Here is a 19,170-nt window from a genome sequence, read left to right on the forward strand (position 1 = left end):
TACAAAACCTATGGGGAAAAGTGAAGGAAAAAAAAAAAAAAAAAAAAATTTAACGAAAACAATAGCTGTTCCCAATTGAAATTGGGAACAGCTAAAAAAACTTTAACGAAAACAATAGCTGTTACCAATTGAAATTGGGAACAGGTAAACAAAAAATGAGAACAGAAAGAAAAGCTTTTTCGCAAAATTGCGAAAAAGCCAAAAAAAAAAAAAATGAGAACAGAAACAAAGGCTTTTTAGCAAATTGCGAAAAAGCCAAAAAAAAAACAGCACAAAAAGAAAGAATCTCTTACACTGGTCACAAAGTGTGGATTCGGAACGACGAATCTTTAGTAAAGTGTGGATTCGGAATTACCAATCCACACTTTGAACACATCGGACAATAATGTTCCCCATAATGAGCATGAATAGGACCGTCTGCGTGAAAATTTGCTTTCTGAAAATTACCAATGCATCTTCACCGTCACATTCGCCGCCGTCACTGCAAAATATACTTTAGTCAGAAAGAAATCGTCTTCTGAACTATCCATTTTGACGTAAGGAGCCTATACATGTACACAAAAATGACTTTGTTTGTACGGGTGTGGCATACACATGCTAAACACGCCAGGAAAAAATGATGCAACCTGCCGCCACTTCCGCGGTTGTGTACAAAGTCGGTCACGTGGAGAGTCATTTCAAGTATTTCAAACAAAATGGAAACATTTCTCAGTCCAGATTCATGTCTTATCGTAATTTTTGCAACGAATGACCTTCATTGAGATGATATATGAAGAAGAAAAATTGGCGTCAGGTTGCACATTCTTTTAAGTACTTCTGTTGACGCAATGGTTTAAGTCGAAGAATACACTCGCAAGTGTGGATTCTTAATTTACGAATTCACTCGGCGCTTCGCGCCTCGTGAATTCTTAAATTAAGAATCCACACTTGCGAGTGTATTCTCCTTAACGTAACTTACCACGATGCCACCGTAATCCTCGTTCTCTACATACATTGTGTGAAGCCATACAAATTCTTCATGCTCACGCTGGACTGAAAACTCACTGTCACTGAATGATGGCAGGGTGGTCTACAAATTGTAAAAATTTTAAAAGGCACATTGAAGGTCCATGTAGTCTGTAAATAATGATATATACATGTACATGCAGGCTGTAATTTTGAACCATTTTATATAATTTTTATAAAATACCTGAAAAAAATAATGTTCATTTTCATTGAGCAGACAAGGGTTTTACATAAGTATATGCAAATTAAAACCCTTGTCTGCTCAATGAAAATGAGTATTATTTTTTTTTTACATATGGTACCCACAGCAGGCAACTGCTGTGTGGCATAGATAAATAAATTTGGACAAAAGGTGATCATGAAGATTTCTTTCCACAGGTTTGCTGCAATTTACTTTTCCCATTTTAAGTTCTGTGCAGACAGCCTTGGATCTTTTCCTCTCAGTAACTTTCCCGAGTCCAGCAGTTAATCTACTGGCCAACTGCTGCCAGGAAAACTGACCCGGTCACTTTTCCCGAGACGATAAGTCCAGTGTAGACTGTGCGAAACGGCTCAGGAAAACGTACATCCAGTCCGAGAGCGAGGCCATGCATGTACACAGGGACACAAACCCACGAGCTGTTGCCAAATATTTTGTAAAATCTTGTTATACATTTGTAAATATTATGGAAAACACATAACAGACAAGAGAGATCACGTTCTTGCAATTAATTTGCAGAAATTTTCTTTCTCTAAAGATGTTTGTTTGGTATTTTCTATGATACAAATTCCTGTTACGCTATGTAGTCATGCACTGATAGTCACTGGTTCCGGTCTTACATCATAGCTTTGATTCTGTTAGCATGCGGTGGGAACCAGTGAATACCAATGACACTGCACTGTAAATGTCCCAGCTATCAGACAATGCCCAAAGAACATCGTACAGCAGCATGGCTTCAATGGCATGTGCATTTTGATCATCAATGTGTCAGAAATATAGGCCTGTTCATCAAGAGTGAGCATGTCAAAATGAAATAATGTCGTGTGAAACGATTATATTGTGCGTGTAAATGGTGTGTGTAATATACTGTGCCTATCAGGGCTGAATAGCAAGATTGGCATTTTTTTTCTGGATGTGAGTCATTAAACTGACAGCTTAGTTACTTCTACCACGCGGTCTGGGTAAAATGTCCCGTGTCAAAAGTCCAAGGGCGGAAAGTGGTTACCTTTGACAATTTTTCATTTTACCATCGTCTTGGTAAAACCTTCCCAAAAAAGTCCAGTGCAGAGACAGGTTAAAACACTAACTGAACAGGTTGTCCATGATTTTGACCCACTTGATTAAGGGCAGGCTTCAAAAATGACTGTTCGCGAGGTCAGCGAAGGTTCGCGAACTAATTTTGATCCCAAGTTAGGAGTAAACATCGAGCTCTCCAGGTTCATTTGCATCGCATGACAATGCGCCTTTGTTATGCTAAAACTATGCTAATATGCTACAGCCGCTGAGTTCGCAAAGTGCGCGAACCTATCGTACGCAGAGTTCGTGAAACCAGCTTCTGTTCAGTGCTCCGGTAATATTCAGGCTTTGTTGCGTCGGCGGTATTTGTTATTAAACCAAGAGCAAGGCGCTGTGTTCCCGAATATTTTCCTGAGATTTGTTTTTTGATAGGTGGCAAATGTTGACAAGTGGAAATCAACTTCGTGAAATCGGAATGAAAATTCCACACCGCATGTTTCTTGACCCTGGCTTGGGCAATATTTAACCCTGCAGTATTCATCAATTCCAAAGACTGCAATAATGTATTGTCAGGAAGCATTTTCCCTCAAAATACGATCTAATTAAATTATTTGTACATGAATTGCACCTTCTTCTTTTTTAATATAATTAAGACCGATTGTCGTGATATGGAAAAGTGTACTATCCATGGCTTCTGATTTCTGCATTCTATAGAACTTATTTATTGGAGATGTTGTCTGCATGTAGTCCTTTCTATTTTTCTTTCGTAATGTAGAATTAGTGAATAATCCATCGGGCCTAATACGTTTATCAATAAAAACAACTTCAAGTTGCTCTCGATCCCCCCCCCCCCCCCCCCCCCCGTGCTCAGAGTTTCTGTTCGAAAATTAATACTTCCGTCTTTTTTGAAATGCCTTTTTTTTATAGCAATATAAAACAAATCCACTTTAGAAGGAGGCTTCAATATAAATTTTATTTTATTGCACCCAGACCAAATATTGGAGCCGAAAAATAATTCACTTTTAATGCATAATGACCGCAAAAGCAATTTAAACATCAACCGTTATTTTAGAGGAATATTAAAAAGCGTCCAATTAGGATGGAATCAATCATTTCCCGTTTCTCCAAAAATACATATGAAAATTTCGTTACAGAATTGGACAGAAAATGTAATAGCAATAAACTGAAGAGAACGGGTAATCAACTTCCACCATGCAGTTTAGAAACTGTATCATGAATATTTACGAAGCCGACACACGTCACTAGATATCCTTGACAATAATGTTACTATGGTTATGCCTTGCGCCAGTCAACCTATACGAGGGATGTTAGGGCGGGTCTTATTGCCCGTCAGTTAACTCCAGTTTGGCGGGAATGTATGCACAGCATCGCATTGGTGGTGACATTTCGTCGTCATGACGATCTACCTGTCTGTCTTGTGCTAGACAAGTTCCCACGCTCTTGTTTTTGCAAGAAGCCAAACCAGCAATACCCTTTTCGCGCTAGCCATCTTTTGGAGTTGCCGGCGGCTGTTCACTTTGCAGGTTGTTGGGCTCACAAACCACATGCTCAGCTCTGCTGCCGTCGTGATCCCTGCTTCAATATAATATGGATTCTACTCGCCATGAAATTCTAAAGTATTTTTGTAATTAATTTACCATAACTAAGTTATTGGTAGGTATATTGTGATTCATTTTTTTTTCTTCTTCACTGTGTTCGGGTGATTTGATGACGCTGAAATAACAAAATGTCTTTCCGTTCGACGTTTTCAAATTGCAGGGGGATTGATTTCGCCTGCTCATTAATTAGTTTTGTTAAAATGTCTAATTGTGCATTTTTTTATGTCGTAAATCAGCCAACTTTCATCAACGCTGCAGTCCCTGTCTGGAACAGACTGAGAATGTGCAGTTGGAGGGGTTAAAATCAGAAAATGCTGGTGTTAAAAAGGCACATTGCTTCGAGAGACCGATGGAGACCCATTCAGCTCTACTCTGTTGCGTATTTTCACTCCTTTGACTATTATTCACATATTATTATTAAAATATTTTATATAAAAAAAAATCAACAGTAAGGCCAAAAAAAAAAAAAGTCGGTCTCTGGTCAGCGCGCGCGTCGATTTTAATCATGCGCGTCGATCTTTTTTTTTCCCAAAATGTTCCACGGTAGCTCCAACAGCACCCTCTATTTCCACACCTCAATTTTTTTTACCAAAGAGCACCAAGGAATGGGAAATTGCACAAAGGCAAATGATCAAAAGCACCAAGGCAAATTATGGAGGACACCAATGTACACGAGGACACCAAAAAAACAAAATAGTACCCCACTTTGTCTGTACAATCCAAGCTTGAAGAAAAAAAAAAAAAAGCCAAAAAAAAAAAAAAAAGCCGCATGGCCGCGTCAATTCCGGAACTGTGGTCTGACCAGAGACCGAATATTTTTTTTTTTTGGCCTAATAGATCGGTATTTGCCTTTGGATTGGGAAATTGTAAAACTAAACCTAAAATCGGTACTCAGTTTTATTCTTGTATTATTTTTTTCGGAAATTGTTTATTTATTATTATGTCATGCTGTTTGGGTTATTTTGGAAACTATGAGAATGCTTTAATTTTTCACGGCTTGTATGCTACACTTTTTCAACAGGAGGATAATTGGGGACCTATGATTTGCATTCTGATGGACCTGATTGGCGTATGTAACACTATTAAACACCTGTTGTTAAAAAAAACGAAATCAATTTAATCTTTAATACACTGATTACAAAATACATGATGGCGAAACTTTGCCCACACACTATCACAAAACGAGGCATTTAACATTTAAACTCGGACAGCTTAGAACTGCAATGTGTATTGCTAGGGGCGGTTTTGAATATAAATTATAAATACATGCATATTATAATTTTCTTCTCGTCAAATATCTCCATTAGGGTTCGAGCATTCTAATATGCTTAATTGTTCTTGTGCACTTTTTAGGAAATAAAGCTTAAATTAGTGTGCTAATAAGGGCTCTGTTTCATTAAGAGAACGAATAGACTCCTATATTATTATGTTTGTTTTAGGACCTAAACGTTTGGCTACACAGTACATGTACATGTATATCGTCATAGTTCGCCAAGATAATGTTGAATCAGCTGGCTTAATTTTGTGGGAATAGGGCATGTTATTTATGAAGGGAAATAAAATATAAGGGGGGGGTCCTAAAGTATAATTATTACAATATACACGATTACCTTAAATTGTATGATAATTGATATACATGAACATTGAAGCAAATAATTATTTTTGCAAAATCTGCCAGAAATCTGCCAAAAAATCCCATTCTGCCAAATTTCTGTCTGACTCGTTTTTCAACAAAAAAATCTGTCAAAGTTAGCCAAAATCGGCTAAAACATCACTATACAAGTGGCGCTGGCGGTCATCGTGTTCCCAGAATTGATAGGTACTCAATACATGCATTAATTGTTCGGCCCCGGTATTGGGAGCTCATCATTTTTTGCTGGCTATAATTTCGTGCACGTGGGAAAGGCCCGCATTATTTACAATGGCTGTTTCATGTACATGTATTATATTCTTCATATAATCAGACTGCGTTGATTTTTTTTCTATTAAGGCCCACAGTATAAATGAAATAAACTAATAAAAAAGAACAAACATTGTTTTCACAATATATAATGTTACTTAATATGGATAAGTACCTTTGAACACCTACTTTCACCAAACAATTACTTTCGTGAATTTCATGAGTGAGTGTTTTTTTGGTCACGTCACTCTATGCCGTTCATCAAGATATATTTGATAAAATCAAAATCAATCATTTCGATTGCGTAAACCTTATCACCACATAAAGGTTATTGTCGATTTATTATTTTATTTTTTTTTAGAAACAAAGAGCAACTTTTTAACCTGATTTGTGATCCATTTTTCCGGCCAAAAAAACTTTCAAAATGGCTCCACCTTTTTTTCAGACCGTACGTACCCGCGCGCCGTCCGGTTGGATCGGCTTCTGGACGGAAGTTCCAGTGATCCGGATTGCATGGCTTCCCTGCACTCAATATTTTGAACCAGCGGAATGGACTTACCTGTTTCGGTTCATTTCTTCAACCATGTTTTATTAGCATAATACGAGACTTTAATTTCCTGCATAATTTATATCATCGTCAAAAACTAATCACAATATGATATTAAACTGAAGAGAATCGGTTTTTTTCTACGTCGCCGTCAGCATTCGGTGTGAATCCTTAATTATGTTTTACTTCGTGTTTTTACATTCGGTTTTTCCCTGCAATCGTGTTTCCTTCAACTAAATTTTCAACAGGCTAGTAGTGCTTGCGCTATATTTTCACCGAAAAATATTAGGAAGTTGTCCCAATATCTGTTTATGTTTTTGATTAACTTCTGCATTGAAAAAAAACATCGCTATTTCACATGTCACTTATCAAAACCTTTCGCCGCTCGCTTGCAAACATTAATCTCAAATAAACCTCAATATATTTTGGGCACGCATGTTCGCTGACTTCACGTTATCATAATACGACGTCCAAGCGCTGTGAATTATTCAGTACGAACATTAACATAACAAAGGCGCAGGTTTCGTGACCACCTCATTAACTTGACCACCGATGGATGAGTAGCTCCGCGAAGTTCGCGAACTGCTTTAATTTTAGCGTTGGACAGATATTCCTGAACATTCGCGAACAGTTCGCGAAGTCATTATTGAAGCCTGCCCTAAGCCTTCAGGAATGCCCTTTATAGTCATAATTCTGACCATGTACATTCCATGAATCCAGTCAAAAGATTTTCCTAATAACGATGCTCAACATGGCTCCTTCCTTATTCTCATTGTTAATATGACTAGAAATGTGTTTGAGGACATGTGAAGTTATGATGACGACGGTTAAAATTTCATCAATAGCAGGTGACGAAAATGACATGTGATGAGGACATGTAATTACTTCAAATTTTATGGATAACACACGTGATTTACATGATAACATCAGTTCAAATTTCATTAACACATGTACATATGACATACGTGAAATGTGATGACAACATGATGACGCCAGTTCAAATTTTGTTGATAACACATCTGACGTACATGTGATGACGACATGATGACGACAGCTCAAATTTCGTCGTAAAAAATCGAATGAACACATTTTTCGGGGTAATTTGGGTGTGAGGAATCGATTGAAAGCATTATTTTCATCATTTGGCGGCCATCTTGGTGGCCGTTTTGGCGGCCATCTTGGATTTCGACGAAAATTGGTTATTTGATATAACTTTTGAACAAGGCATCATAGGAAGACAAATAAGGTGAAGTCTTAATCTTGTAGTATTAGCTTGAAATGGTGATAGTAAACTAACAATCATAGCATAGTTAAAGGGCGGTGGTAGATAATCATGCCAGTATGGTGATGTGGCCCATTCTTCACCTTCACTCATTGACTTGCTGCAGAAACCTGTTGAGGAGGTAGAGGATCAATAGTGGAAGAGAATCAAGAGATTGATTATGATGAGTTTCTTAAGGATGATGAATAGACGTTCAGTATGGTGATGAAATGTCAGTGATACCACTTCTCTAGCTTGTTGTGTCACTCAAGATGACAATTGTATTAAAATGATTTCCTCTTCACTATTGCTTTGTGTACTCATAGCTTGTTATTTTTGCCAATTGAAATTACTGACATTTTAGTCTATTCCAATTTTCCACTGGAATAGTACTACTACTATGGCATCACTACATCATGGCTGACGATGGTGTAGCACACCAAAGATGTCTTAGCTACCACATCAGTAGATCAATCAATGTCTTTCACACCTTCTAGTGTGACTAAGACCCACTCTTGAGTGGCAGTCTCCACCACAGCAAGTGCAGGTCAAGGATGAGGGCGCCTGAGATGAACCTGCCCGATCCTTTTAATAATATTAGTGGATATTTATAAAGCACACACATTCACCAGGACGGTGCTCAAGGCACTACATCATTATTACCCCTGATCCTTTTGTCTGGCTCCCTCGTCAGTCACACCTTCCTGCATTTTCTGTAGTCTACAGTGTGTTCCGAGCTGTTGGGGCCTATTCCACAAGACTTCAAGAACCGTCTTGCAAATGCCACTCTATAATAACTTCATAGACCTGACGACAAAGGTTTTTGAACTGGTCAGCAGAAGTGGGCTCTTCAAACTGCTGCAGAAGATCGGCTGCTCCCTAGGCTGCTTCGAATGATAACATCCTTCCACGAGGGCATGCACAGCACAGTTTTTCTCCATGCTCCTTCAGTACGCTTTTGGAGACTGCACCAAGGGTGTCTATACCTGCTTACCCAAGCTGATGGCTCACTGCTTGCCTTCGCTCCAGAACTGTGGGAGGTCCTCCTCCGCAAACTGCTATTTGTTGATGATGCAGAGTTGGTGTCCCACAATGAAGCCCAGCTCCAGCAGCTCATCGATTGCCTGTGCCACGCCTGCAAACAGTTTGGGCCGACCATCAGCCTGAAAAAGACCAACATCATGGCCAAGAACATAACCACCCTCCTTCTATCACCATCAACGGACACGTTCTTGAGGTGGTGAATACCTTCACCTACCTTGGTTCAGCCATCTCCAGCCTACTGTCTCCTGACACAGAGCTTAACAGCAAAATAGCCAAGGCCACAGCTGTCCTAAGTAGACTGAGCAAGTGTACCAGGCTTTGTCCTTGGTACACTCCTCCAAGGTTGTGAAGCCTGGACCACCTATGCCACCTCCGATGCCTCAGAGCATCCTCTACATCAGCTGGCAGGATCGAGTGACCAACACAGAGATTTTAGAGCGTGCTGGTATCCCAAGTAGGTTTGCTGTCCTCAGCATGATGAGATGTCTTAGATGACATGGGCCATGTTAAGACGATGGACTCTCCTGCATGGAGAACTTGCTGAAGGTACAAGACATGCAGGACGACCCTATCTCCGCTGTAAGGTCATCTGCAAGAGGGACTTGGAAGTCTTCTGGAATAGGCCCAGCTGGGAGCGCACTACAGACAACTAACGCCAAATAACCCCAAGGGACAATTTTTGATGTTGGGAACATCAAAAGTCTATTACTAGACACCTTAAGGATTACAAAAATGTAGGTTAAAAATATATCCAGGGGGTGCATGGGAACCCTATATTCCGACTAGACAAATTCATTCATGATATACAGTGATAAGCTGCAAGATAATCGGCTATGCAGTTAGGTCTAAAAGGACGCTTTTGGGATCAGGCAGACCCCGCCTGGCTACCAGCGAATATGCCCCGGATCTAGAGTCAGCGAGTGGATTTCGCTGCTACGCCTAGCAGTAGCCGCTGTGAGCACAAAGGCTAGCTTTATTGACAAATAAATGAGAAGTGCCTGGCCCAAGGGTTCATATTGTGGCGGAAAGTGTTTATTTGTGACGTAATACCATAGCACTGACGCTTAATCACTTGTGTGCAGTGAGTGGGTGGAGCTTAGGAGCTCCATAAGCTTAGGAGCTCCGTGAGCTGCTGCGCGTACATGATTGGTTAATAATTCCCGTAGGTTTAGCGCGCCATAGGGTTAGTACATGCACATGGTTCGTAAACGTGAAATAGCGTCTACACGTACCTGGTATATAGGGCGTGCCTGGGTGACACGCTCTGTTTTGGGACTGGTTGTTACAGTTGTGGTTTAGGTGATTGTTGTTAGGTGAGATACTGGCTGGGAGTGCCGGGTGCCCGGAGATGGCGGGCTAGGGCGTAGCTGCGACAGCGGGCAGAGAAGTAGGTGAATTACTTGTAACCTGCATATTTGTAATTGCTTAGGCGATTGTGTACAAAGTCTGTGTAGCTGTACGGGGGTTGCGCTGGTATGTGTAGCTGAATTCTGGCTTACACATGGCGTAGTGGTACCCTGCGGCTGTTGTGCACTTGTGATGCTGTGTTATTGCTAACTCAGCGACTCATTACTGGTGTTGCGCATAGTTGCTCATTGCTGCCATTGTTGTCTAGTGCTTCATGTTGTGTGCGTTGTTGCATAAGCGAGCAGCGGGCTATCTCCAGTAATTTAAGAAGGACCCAGTTAATAAAACACCCCACTGAATCACATCCGAAATAATGTACCTGATTATTGTTGAATAAAAAACAATTATTGTTGTTTAAGATTACTGACAATTCTGCTTCTGGTGTTTATGTTTAAAGGTTTATTGTGCAACTAATTAACAGAGATAAAAAATTAACACTCATTCACAATCGGGCGGTAGATTTCCATCAAAATGGACCTGCCCCCTTAGCCTTGAAGGTCGCTCTGAGTGATCTCTCTAGGGAAGAGCCTTGGTTTGGGAAGATTGTCTTCACCCCAATAGGAGTCAGACATATCCTAACAGACTTAGGTTGGCCCGGAGAGTTCCCGCAACAATATGGAGCCTTGGCCAAAAGGTTCAGGACCTGAACCAGATCCCAGGATGGGACTAGTTTCCGGACTGTTGGCCTCTCATTGAACATTCCACGGAGTAGGTGAGTGATCGCCACATTAGAGGAAATGGATGAGCCATCAGTGGAGCCTTTGTGAACTACTGCTATGGCTGATCGATAATTTCGCACCGTTCCTACTAACAAATTGGCTCTTAACACAATGAGAGTAGAAATTCTGAACAATGGTTTAAAGAAGCACAGAGTGGATCCACAGCCTGTTTTTCGCACCACCTACTATAATGTCGTAGTCTACTGTCATAGATTCGTCGTGTTGAGAGACGACATCCCTTTGCGGATGACAGGGAACATGACGGGGAACATGGTGCTTGTGCGCTTGGGCAAGGCACTTTACTACTTTGCCTCTCTCCACCCAGGTGTAGTAAATGGGTACCTGGTAGGAAGAAATTCCTTCAATGCTGGAGCGCTGTGTTGGCAGCCGTGCTAAAGCCAGGGTAATAATAGAGCGCCAGGAGCGTCACTTCGTGACGGACATGAGCGCTATACAAGAAGCCACTATTATTATTATTATTATTATTATCAGTAAGCGCGCTTGACAGTGGCCAGCATGCTAGGTGGAGATCTCCCGGAGACGGGTGTCAGAACAGGGACTGAGGTTGAAGGAGTAGGTCGTGATGACCTGGGAGGATTAGAGGGGAGCTCACTAGAAGCCACACCAGTCGCGGAAACCAGGGCTAACGCGGCCAGAAGGGGGCGATCAGTAGAATCTTGCACCTGTCTCTCTCCAGTTTCCCGATGACCCTTGTAAGGATTGAGATCGCAGGGAAGGCGTAAGCGAACATGTTTGTCCAGTCTATTGATAGTGCATCCGAGGCCTATGCCTGAGGATGATCTCTGCTCTCAGGAAAGTGATTTCCTGGGACAGGTTAGTTGGGACTTCTTCTCGTTGATTATGAAGCCTAGCCTTGTCGTCAACATATAAGTGTCCCTCAAATTCTGAGTAGTCTTGCCTTTTGATTTTCCCAATATCAGCAAGTCGTCGAGATACATAAAAATCATTATGTTCTCGTGAGACGTGATGCAACTACCCGCACAACCCTGGTAAACACTCTTGGCGAGGTTGATAGCCCAAAGGGAAGGGCAGTGAACTCGTAAGTGCGCCCTGATACCGGAAACGTAGGAATCCGGAGTGCTCTTGGAAGATGGGAACATGTAGGTATGCATCTTTTAGGTCTAATGACGTTCCCCAGGCTGGTGTGGGTAACTATTCTTGAACTACAAGAAGAGTTTCCATTTGGAAATGCTTGGGTCTGACAAACTTGTTGAGCGGTTTCAGATTGATTATTGGCCGCCATTGGCCAGCCGCCTTCTTTGGCGTTTTTTTTAAAAGAAGGACAGGAAGCCTGTGAACTGCTCCATTGGTGGCACCAAGCGGACCGCTCTCTTCTCGATAAGGGATGATATCTCTTGTTCAAGAGCTAATCGTTTGTGTTTGTCAGAACCACTGTTTCGCGAACACATATTTCCGACAGAGGAGTGCTTGTGAATTCTAGTTGATAGCTGTGGCTGACTATAGAAAGCACCCATGGGTCGGAGGTGATCTCTCTCCAGGGCCCTACGAAATTTCTGAGACGACCCCCGATGGGCCCCAGTGTGGGGGTCGGCTCGGTGGGGGCGTCACCGCCGCCACCCTAGGCAGGGGCTGATGGCCCGCCGCCATGTCCCCGGCCGTTAGTTTATACATTCTGGTGCGCAGGGGCAGAGTAGGGGCATGGAGCTGAAACCACTGCACCAGCTGATGCCTTGCTTGATGGCTTAAATGCTTTCCTAAGGGCAGGGCGAAACGAGGGAGCACCTCTCCTTGCCTTCTTCCCAGAGAACTTGCGCTTGTTAGTAGCTGATGGCTTCTTCAAGCTCAGTTTGTCCACTGTTTTGATTCATTTGGGCTTCAACTTCCAGAATTTCCTGGAATTTGCCACCAAAAAGGTCTTTGCCCATAAGAGGAAGGTCTTGTAACTTCTTCTTAGCGCCTTCGTGTGGTATGTAAAGTGTCTCCATCATGTTAGTCCAACGTGATTTGGCGAACAAAATAGAGATTCTCGTCAACTGATCTGGAGAAAAACGGAGTATTTTGTCCAGACATCTGAAGGCTGCTAACATATCGGCTGGAATTTGTGAATCTTCCTCACATGCGCAGATGATATATTCACATAATAAAAGTAAAAAGGCGTACGTTTGTGAGCCAAATCTAGCTGCCTCATCGACTTTCTTCATTGTAACCTCCATCTTAGCTCTACCCTTATCAACAAATATTGACTTGGTCGGGGCTTTGCCGCTATCTCCAGTCAATTTGTCCATGGCCGTATCTGGAATAGCAGGAACCGTAAAGAAATCTTCTCGGTCCTCTTCTGGAAACTGGAAATAGGCTGCCGACCTTTTGTTGAAAGCAGTCCATTTCTTTGCATCGGTGATACGTTGGATGCAATCGGTGCATAAACGACCCACCGGCATAGCAGGGAAAGCTGGATCTCGAGGTTCCTCCACACCAGTCCGGCATTTGAAAGAACGACGGGTGGTCTCTGACTTACTGCTCTCTGGCAGTTGCAGTACCCGAACCATATCTCTTTGAACCAGCCTTGGCTGAGTCTCAAATGGTGAAGAATCACCAGGGTCAGTGGCCTCTTCATCCCCAGAACACACGTCTTGCGAGTGAGTGGAAAGGGGGTGAGCACTATCAACATCTATGTCAGGAACATCTTGAACAGAAGTGCCCAAATTTATAGATGGGTGTAAAGAAATTTCCACCTGCGATCTCACGGCCCGGAGTAGGTGGACTATCGGAGCTGACACTAATGGCAACCCGAGGATCCAGGGGCCCAATGTGTTCCCTTCTCATCCCGCCTGAATTCGGCAGGATTATGCCCTGATCCGGCTGAATTAAGCCCGGATCCGGCCGGATTAAACCCGGATCCAACCGGACTGATCCAGCAGGATTAGACCAGGATCTGGGTCCAGGAATGAGGCAGCATGGAGTGACCTCCCAGTCACCGCTGGGGCCGATCTCCACTGTTGTTGTGGGCTGCCAGCGAAAGATTGATGTCTTGAAAAGCTTTAAAAAGATTTCCGTGGATACACCTTTGTTTTTCTTTTGCCGATGCGTCGACTTACGGGGGGAATCCCCTGAAGAAGGTGGCACTGCCTTGTGTTTCCTTTTCTTACTTGGGTGACTTGATTCACTTTTCTGTGAAAACTCAAATAATATCCTCGGAATTCTGGAGCATTGATCAAAGAATGACGTTGACTGCGAGTCCGTGGCCCAAATTGGAGGAGGAGGCAAGTCAGTTACCGCGAGGTCCTGCCCATTCCGCACGGATGGAAGCAGGAAGCTCGGAGCACGATGAGCGCACAGACGGGGCCGGTGAGGATTGAATTCTTTTACCACTCTGTGACTGGACATCTGTGAAGGTTGATGGAGCCAGCAGACCGGGGGACGAGGCAAAGAAACTCCGGCGGTTCAACGCCGATGGTCTGGAGACCGGCGGCGTGATCGAGCGACTAGTGGTCCCTTTTTGGTTCTTAACCTAGGAACCACTGGTGGCCTTTGATGCGGTTAATAGCCTGGGGAACCGCGAAATGTCCTCTTCTAGCTTACTAGCTCCCCGAGCTAGCTGAGACGGTCAGGGGGGAAGGGAACGACCTCTGTCGATATACTCCCACTGTAAGCATCTTGCTAGGCCCTAGCTCACCGCAAGCTTAGGGGAAACGAAAGGAGAACAGGGAACGGTCGAAACCGCTGTACTCCTCGAAACGTTTCGCTAGTCCCCTGAACGGCCGAAAGTCTGACTTCCAGAACAGGGGCCCCACGTGTGGGGCGACTAGCAGACCTATTTTCATGAATAACCTCACTTCTCTCCGGGGATACGACGCACTGTCTCCCGTAAGGCCTTTACGGAAACAACGATGATGGAAAGGATTTGATAAATAACTCGGGAGACGTACCTGTCTCGAGGTGAGTTATGCTTAACGCCAGCTGGCTTGGGTCCCATCTATGGAGTCATAAAATAAATGCACTGCTTTTTTTTTTTTTTTAATTAATAATTATAAAATTATTATTTTTGACAAAAAATATTACTATTAGATAAAACAGAAGTAATAATGATAACTTAAGAAAGCCGACTCGGCTAAAAAGGGATTGCACTTGGTCCCAAAGGGGGAACCCATGATGCCTACCCGGCAGGTGCTGACCTGGCCCGCCGCACATGGTGCGAGACAAAGGCTGAAAAACCTGCTACGCCACGTGAAAGAAAAACGGAAGCAAAAGACTCCAAAATCACTCCAAATGAGAACTACTTTCTCAAAAACCAAACTCTACAGATTGTACACAACTCACTTGGTTGATAAATGCTATAAAACAGAAACTCTCAAAACGTAAATCGTACAAAAACCCGTCAAAGGCTTCTGTACGATGCCGTCGCTAAAAAAAAAAGAGGAAGTATAATGGCGATTCATGACGTATCATAATGGGTAGGCCCTGAGAGGGCACTCGTTGGTTGAGTGTTGTCTTTTAGTGTTTGAGCCTGTCAGCTGAATAAATATGCAAACGTAGTAGCTATTTGGGTAAGTGAATGAAGTATTGACTTCAAAGATTTCGTCTGCCATCATAAACATGTCTGTGTGCATGAAGTGTCATTCAAAATACATTTTTTTGGTAAAGGGTTATGTATGTATGTAACCTTTAGAAATTGCCTTTCGCAATCACACGGCTGTATGGATAAAATAATCTACTGAATGAGCAACAATGGGTTTTACTAACAAAATGCATGTACCTTTGTATGAACTGTAAACTTCACTTTTTCCTTCTCACTTAAAGCATCTGAAATGTCCACGACCAAAGATGTATCTAGGTTCAGATCAACGGTATCGGACCTACCCTGTAAAAACAAAAATGAAAATGAAAAGTTTTAATGTGTTAATGTTCATAAATACTAAAATTGTGAGAATAAATTATTTGGTATTGCTTTGCCTTACTTCCCTAGGGGGAATGCAAAATCGTATTTAAATTGGAGATTCAGGACTGTTAAGGCTACGAAAATTACATATTTCTAAATCTCAAGTCCCTGTGGCCGCTTTTTTTCATTATATTACTGCCATGCTCTTCAATTCAACTCACTGTTGTCATTAAGGTAAATACAATAGCAGCATCTGACTGTGCACAGCATACCAACACTTGTGTTATTTGTAAACCTTGTATTTTAACCAACTTGCCATAAAGGAAGATCATAGGTCATAGACGGTCTGAAAAACATGACGGTGTGATGACATCATCATAGGTCATGTGAAGTTATTTTAAAGGTTATCATTTTGGTTTTTGGTACATGTAACACCATGTGGTAATAACTACAGCTAAGAAGATATTTAGTTCTGAAAAGAACTTGTCCTGCTTATTATCAACTTTCGCTGAGTAGTTTTAGTTCTAATAAGAATAGTCCTGCTTTAAGTTCTAAAAGAACTTGTCTTTGGTCTCAACGTTTCGATAGGAGACTGACGATGACTAGAGCAGGCTAGTCAAAACGTTGAGACTTAGGGCACTGTGCAGTTGATAAGGGCCAATTACGAGCATGTGTGTTTGCACTTTGCAATTTCTCCTTGCTTAATTTACGACTTTGCTACTTTTCAAACTGCATCATTTTTTCATCAACCGTTTTGATGACTAAGAAAACATATTAACGTTGGTCCTAGACACATGACGTCATGATGACATCATCATGTGTCACATGACAACATATCACTCTAACCCCTTATAGTCCAGCGGATATGTGAAAAAATTGTGCACTTTTGCATAAAAGCGTGAAACTTGGCACAGATGTTTATATTTATGCGAGAAAATGTTTTAGATGTGGAGCCATCGCAAATTTACCCTTTTAGGGGCGTGGCATCCATTTAAAAAAAGGGGGCGGGACTTGTCGTGCCCGCAGTAAAAATGGTTTTTCCCACTTGTTACAAAAGCAGGAAACTTCACAAAGACATAATTATATAGATTATTAGTGTTTTCCAGATTCGGAGCCACCACAAAAGTACCTTTTAGGGGCGTGGCAGCCATTAAAAGAAAAGGGGGGGTTTAATTATTATGCCCCCTTTGGAAAACATTGTGCCCATATTTCATGAACGAATAAAACGTCCCACAGACGTTTATATTCATGAGAAAAAAAATTCCAGATGTGGAGCCATCTCGAACACACCTTTTTAGGGGCGTGGCAACCATATCAGAAAAAGGGGGGGCGGAGTTTTCATTATGCCCACCCTGGAAATATTGTTCCCACATTCATAGAGAAATGGAACTTTTCACAGACATTGACATTCATGATAAAAACAATTCCAGATGTAGAGCCATCGCGAACACACCCTTTTAGGGGCGTGGCAGCCATATTGAAAAAAGGAGGGCGGGGTTCTCATTATGCCAAACATGGGAAAAAAATTTGCCCACATCTCATTAACGAATGAAGCTAATTTCCACAGACATTAATACTCACGAGAAAAAAAATCACACGTGGAGCCATCGTAAACACACCCTTTTTAGGGGCGTGGCAGCCATAATAATATGGGGGGGGGGGGGTAGTCATGATGCCCCTATAAAAGAAAGTTGTGCCTACCTTTCATAAATGGATTAGATTCCACTCGGACAATATATTCATAAAAATCTTATTTTTTTAATGTGAGGCCATCACAAACCTACCCTTTTAGAGGTGCGGCATCCATTTTTAAAAAGGGGGGGGGGTACTCAATATGCACAACCTGGAAAATTTTGACCGCGTTTCATATAATAAAATCCACCTCAGATAGCTGTTTAATGTGTTGGAGTAGGTCCGCCATTATAGTTGGAAGTTACTGTTGGCAAACCCTTTGTTTTCTTACACTATGCATTCTTGCCTCATCTATGTTAACCCAGTTACTGGTTCTTTCGTCTGTAGAATTATTGTTAACCTTTCAACTGCAGCAATATCTGAATTAGGGGTATAAACTGGGGTACCTCAGTGAGTCCTGGAAAGACTAGTGTTACTTCTTCAAATACATTGTTTCCCCTGCCTTTTTTTTCCTGACAGACCAAAAGGCATATGCAGTGTCGCACCTGTATAACGTATAATTTTTTTTAATGGATTTGGTCGGGGTAAAAAAAAACACTCATAAGAGCTTGATGTACCATTTTTAAGAGAACAGAGGTGTTGTGTGGTGGGGGTACACAGATTCATTGAATGTGAAGTCATAGTGGACGTGACCACCACTTTGTGAGGCGAGTACATCGTATTGTTACCCAATCTGCTGTCAATGTGGCGCAACGGGTAAGGGGTAGGGGGATTTTACACTCCCCCCCCCCCCCCCCCCCCCCCCCCCGTAAAAAAAGGATTTCCATGGCCCTTTAATGTTAAATGTTAGAGTTTAGGGCTGCCATTGTGTGCTGTGTATTTGTAATAATGAAATCACTCTGGAATTTAGATGTGCTTGATAATATAGGTGCAAGTACACACATTGAACAATATAACACAGGTTAGCCTACCGGTACTTACCCATGCTCTTTGGGGTAAGTCATTGTATTACCAAATAATATAGGTTATGGGCCAATCAACATTATAAGAAATCAACAACAAAATATAAAAATTGCAATTGTGGGCACAGTGAGTAGGCCCCTCACACCTCTAAAAGGATGAGTTTGCTGTGGATCTACATAAGAACTTTCTTTTATAGGGGCATCATGACTACCCCCCCCCCCCCCCATTTTACTATGGCTGCCACGCCACTAAAAGGGTGTGTTTACGATGGTTTCACGTGTGACTTTTTTTTTCTCTTGAATATTAATATCTGTGGGAATTAGCTTTATTCGTTTATGAGATGTGGGCACATTTTTTTCCATGTTGGGCATAATGAGAACCCCGCCCCCTTTTTTTTCAATATGGCTGCCACGCCCCTAAAAGGGTGTGGTCGCGATGGCTCTACATCTGGAACTGTTTTACTCATGAATGTCAATGTCTGTGGAAAGTTCCATTTCTCTATGAATGTGGCAACAATATTTCCAGGGTGGGCATAATGAAAACCCCGCCCCCCTTTATTTTCTTATATGGTTGCCACGCCCCTAAAAAGGTGTGTTCGAGATGGCTCCACATCTGGAATTTTTTTTCTCATAAATGTCAATGTTTGTGGAAAGTTCCATTTCTCTATGAGTGTGGGAACAATATTTCCAGGGTGGGCATAATGAAAACCCCGCCCCCCTTTTTTTTCCTATATGGTTCCCACGCCCCTAAAAGGGTGTGTGTTCGAGATGGCTCCACATCTGGAATTTTTTTTCTCATGAATATAAACGTCTGTTGGACGTTTTATTCGTTCATGAAATATGGGCACAATGTTTTCCAAAGTGGGCATAATAATTAAAACCCCCCTTTTCTTTTAATGGCTGCCACGCCCCTAAAAAGGTACTTTTGTGGTGGCTCCGAATCTGGAAAACACTAATAATCTATATAATTATGTCTTTGTGAAGTTTCCCGCTTTTGTAA

General features: G+C 42.1%; 1 protein-coding gene across 1 annotated transcript in view; it reads right to left on the bottom strand.

Moving 5' to 3' along the window:
* Nucleotides 1–789: 789 nt before the first annotated feature.
* LOC119741126 (sorting nexin-6-like) overlaps nt 790–19,170 on the bottom strand; it is a 48,403-nt gene continuing 30,022 nt past the window's right edge. The window contains exons 3-5 of the mRNA XM_038216821.1: nt 15,454–15,558; nt 959–1,069; nt 790–816 (exon numbers count right to left, since the gene is read on the bottom strand). Of these exons, the coding sequence (XP_038072749.1) occupies nt 790–816; nt 959–1,069; nt 15,454–15,558 (243 nt within the window). The remainder of the gene's footprint in view (nt 817–958; nt 1,070–15,453; nt 15,559–19,170) is intronic.

The sequence above is a fragment of the Patiria miniata genome, unplaced genomic scaffold (assembly GCF_015706575.1).
Source record: "Patiria miniata isolate m_02_andy unplaced genomic scaffold, ASM1570657v1 HiC_scaffold_11, whole genome shotgun sequence".
Taxonomy (NCBI): Eukaryota; Metazoa; Echinodermata; class Asteroidea; order Valvatida; family Asterinidae; genus Patiria; species Patiria miniata.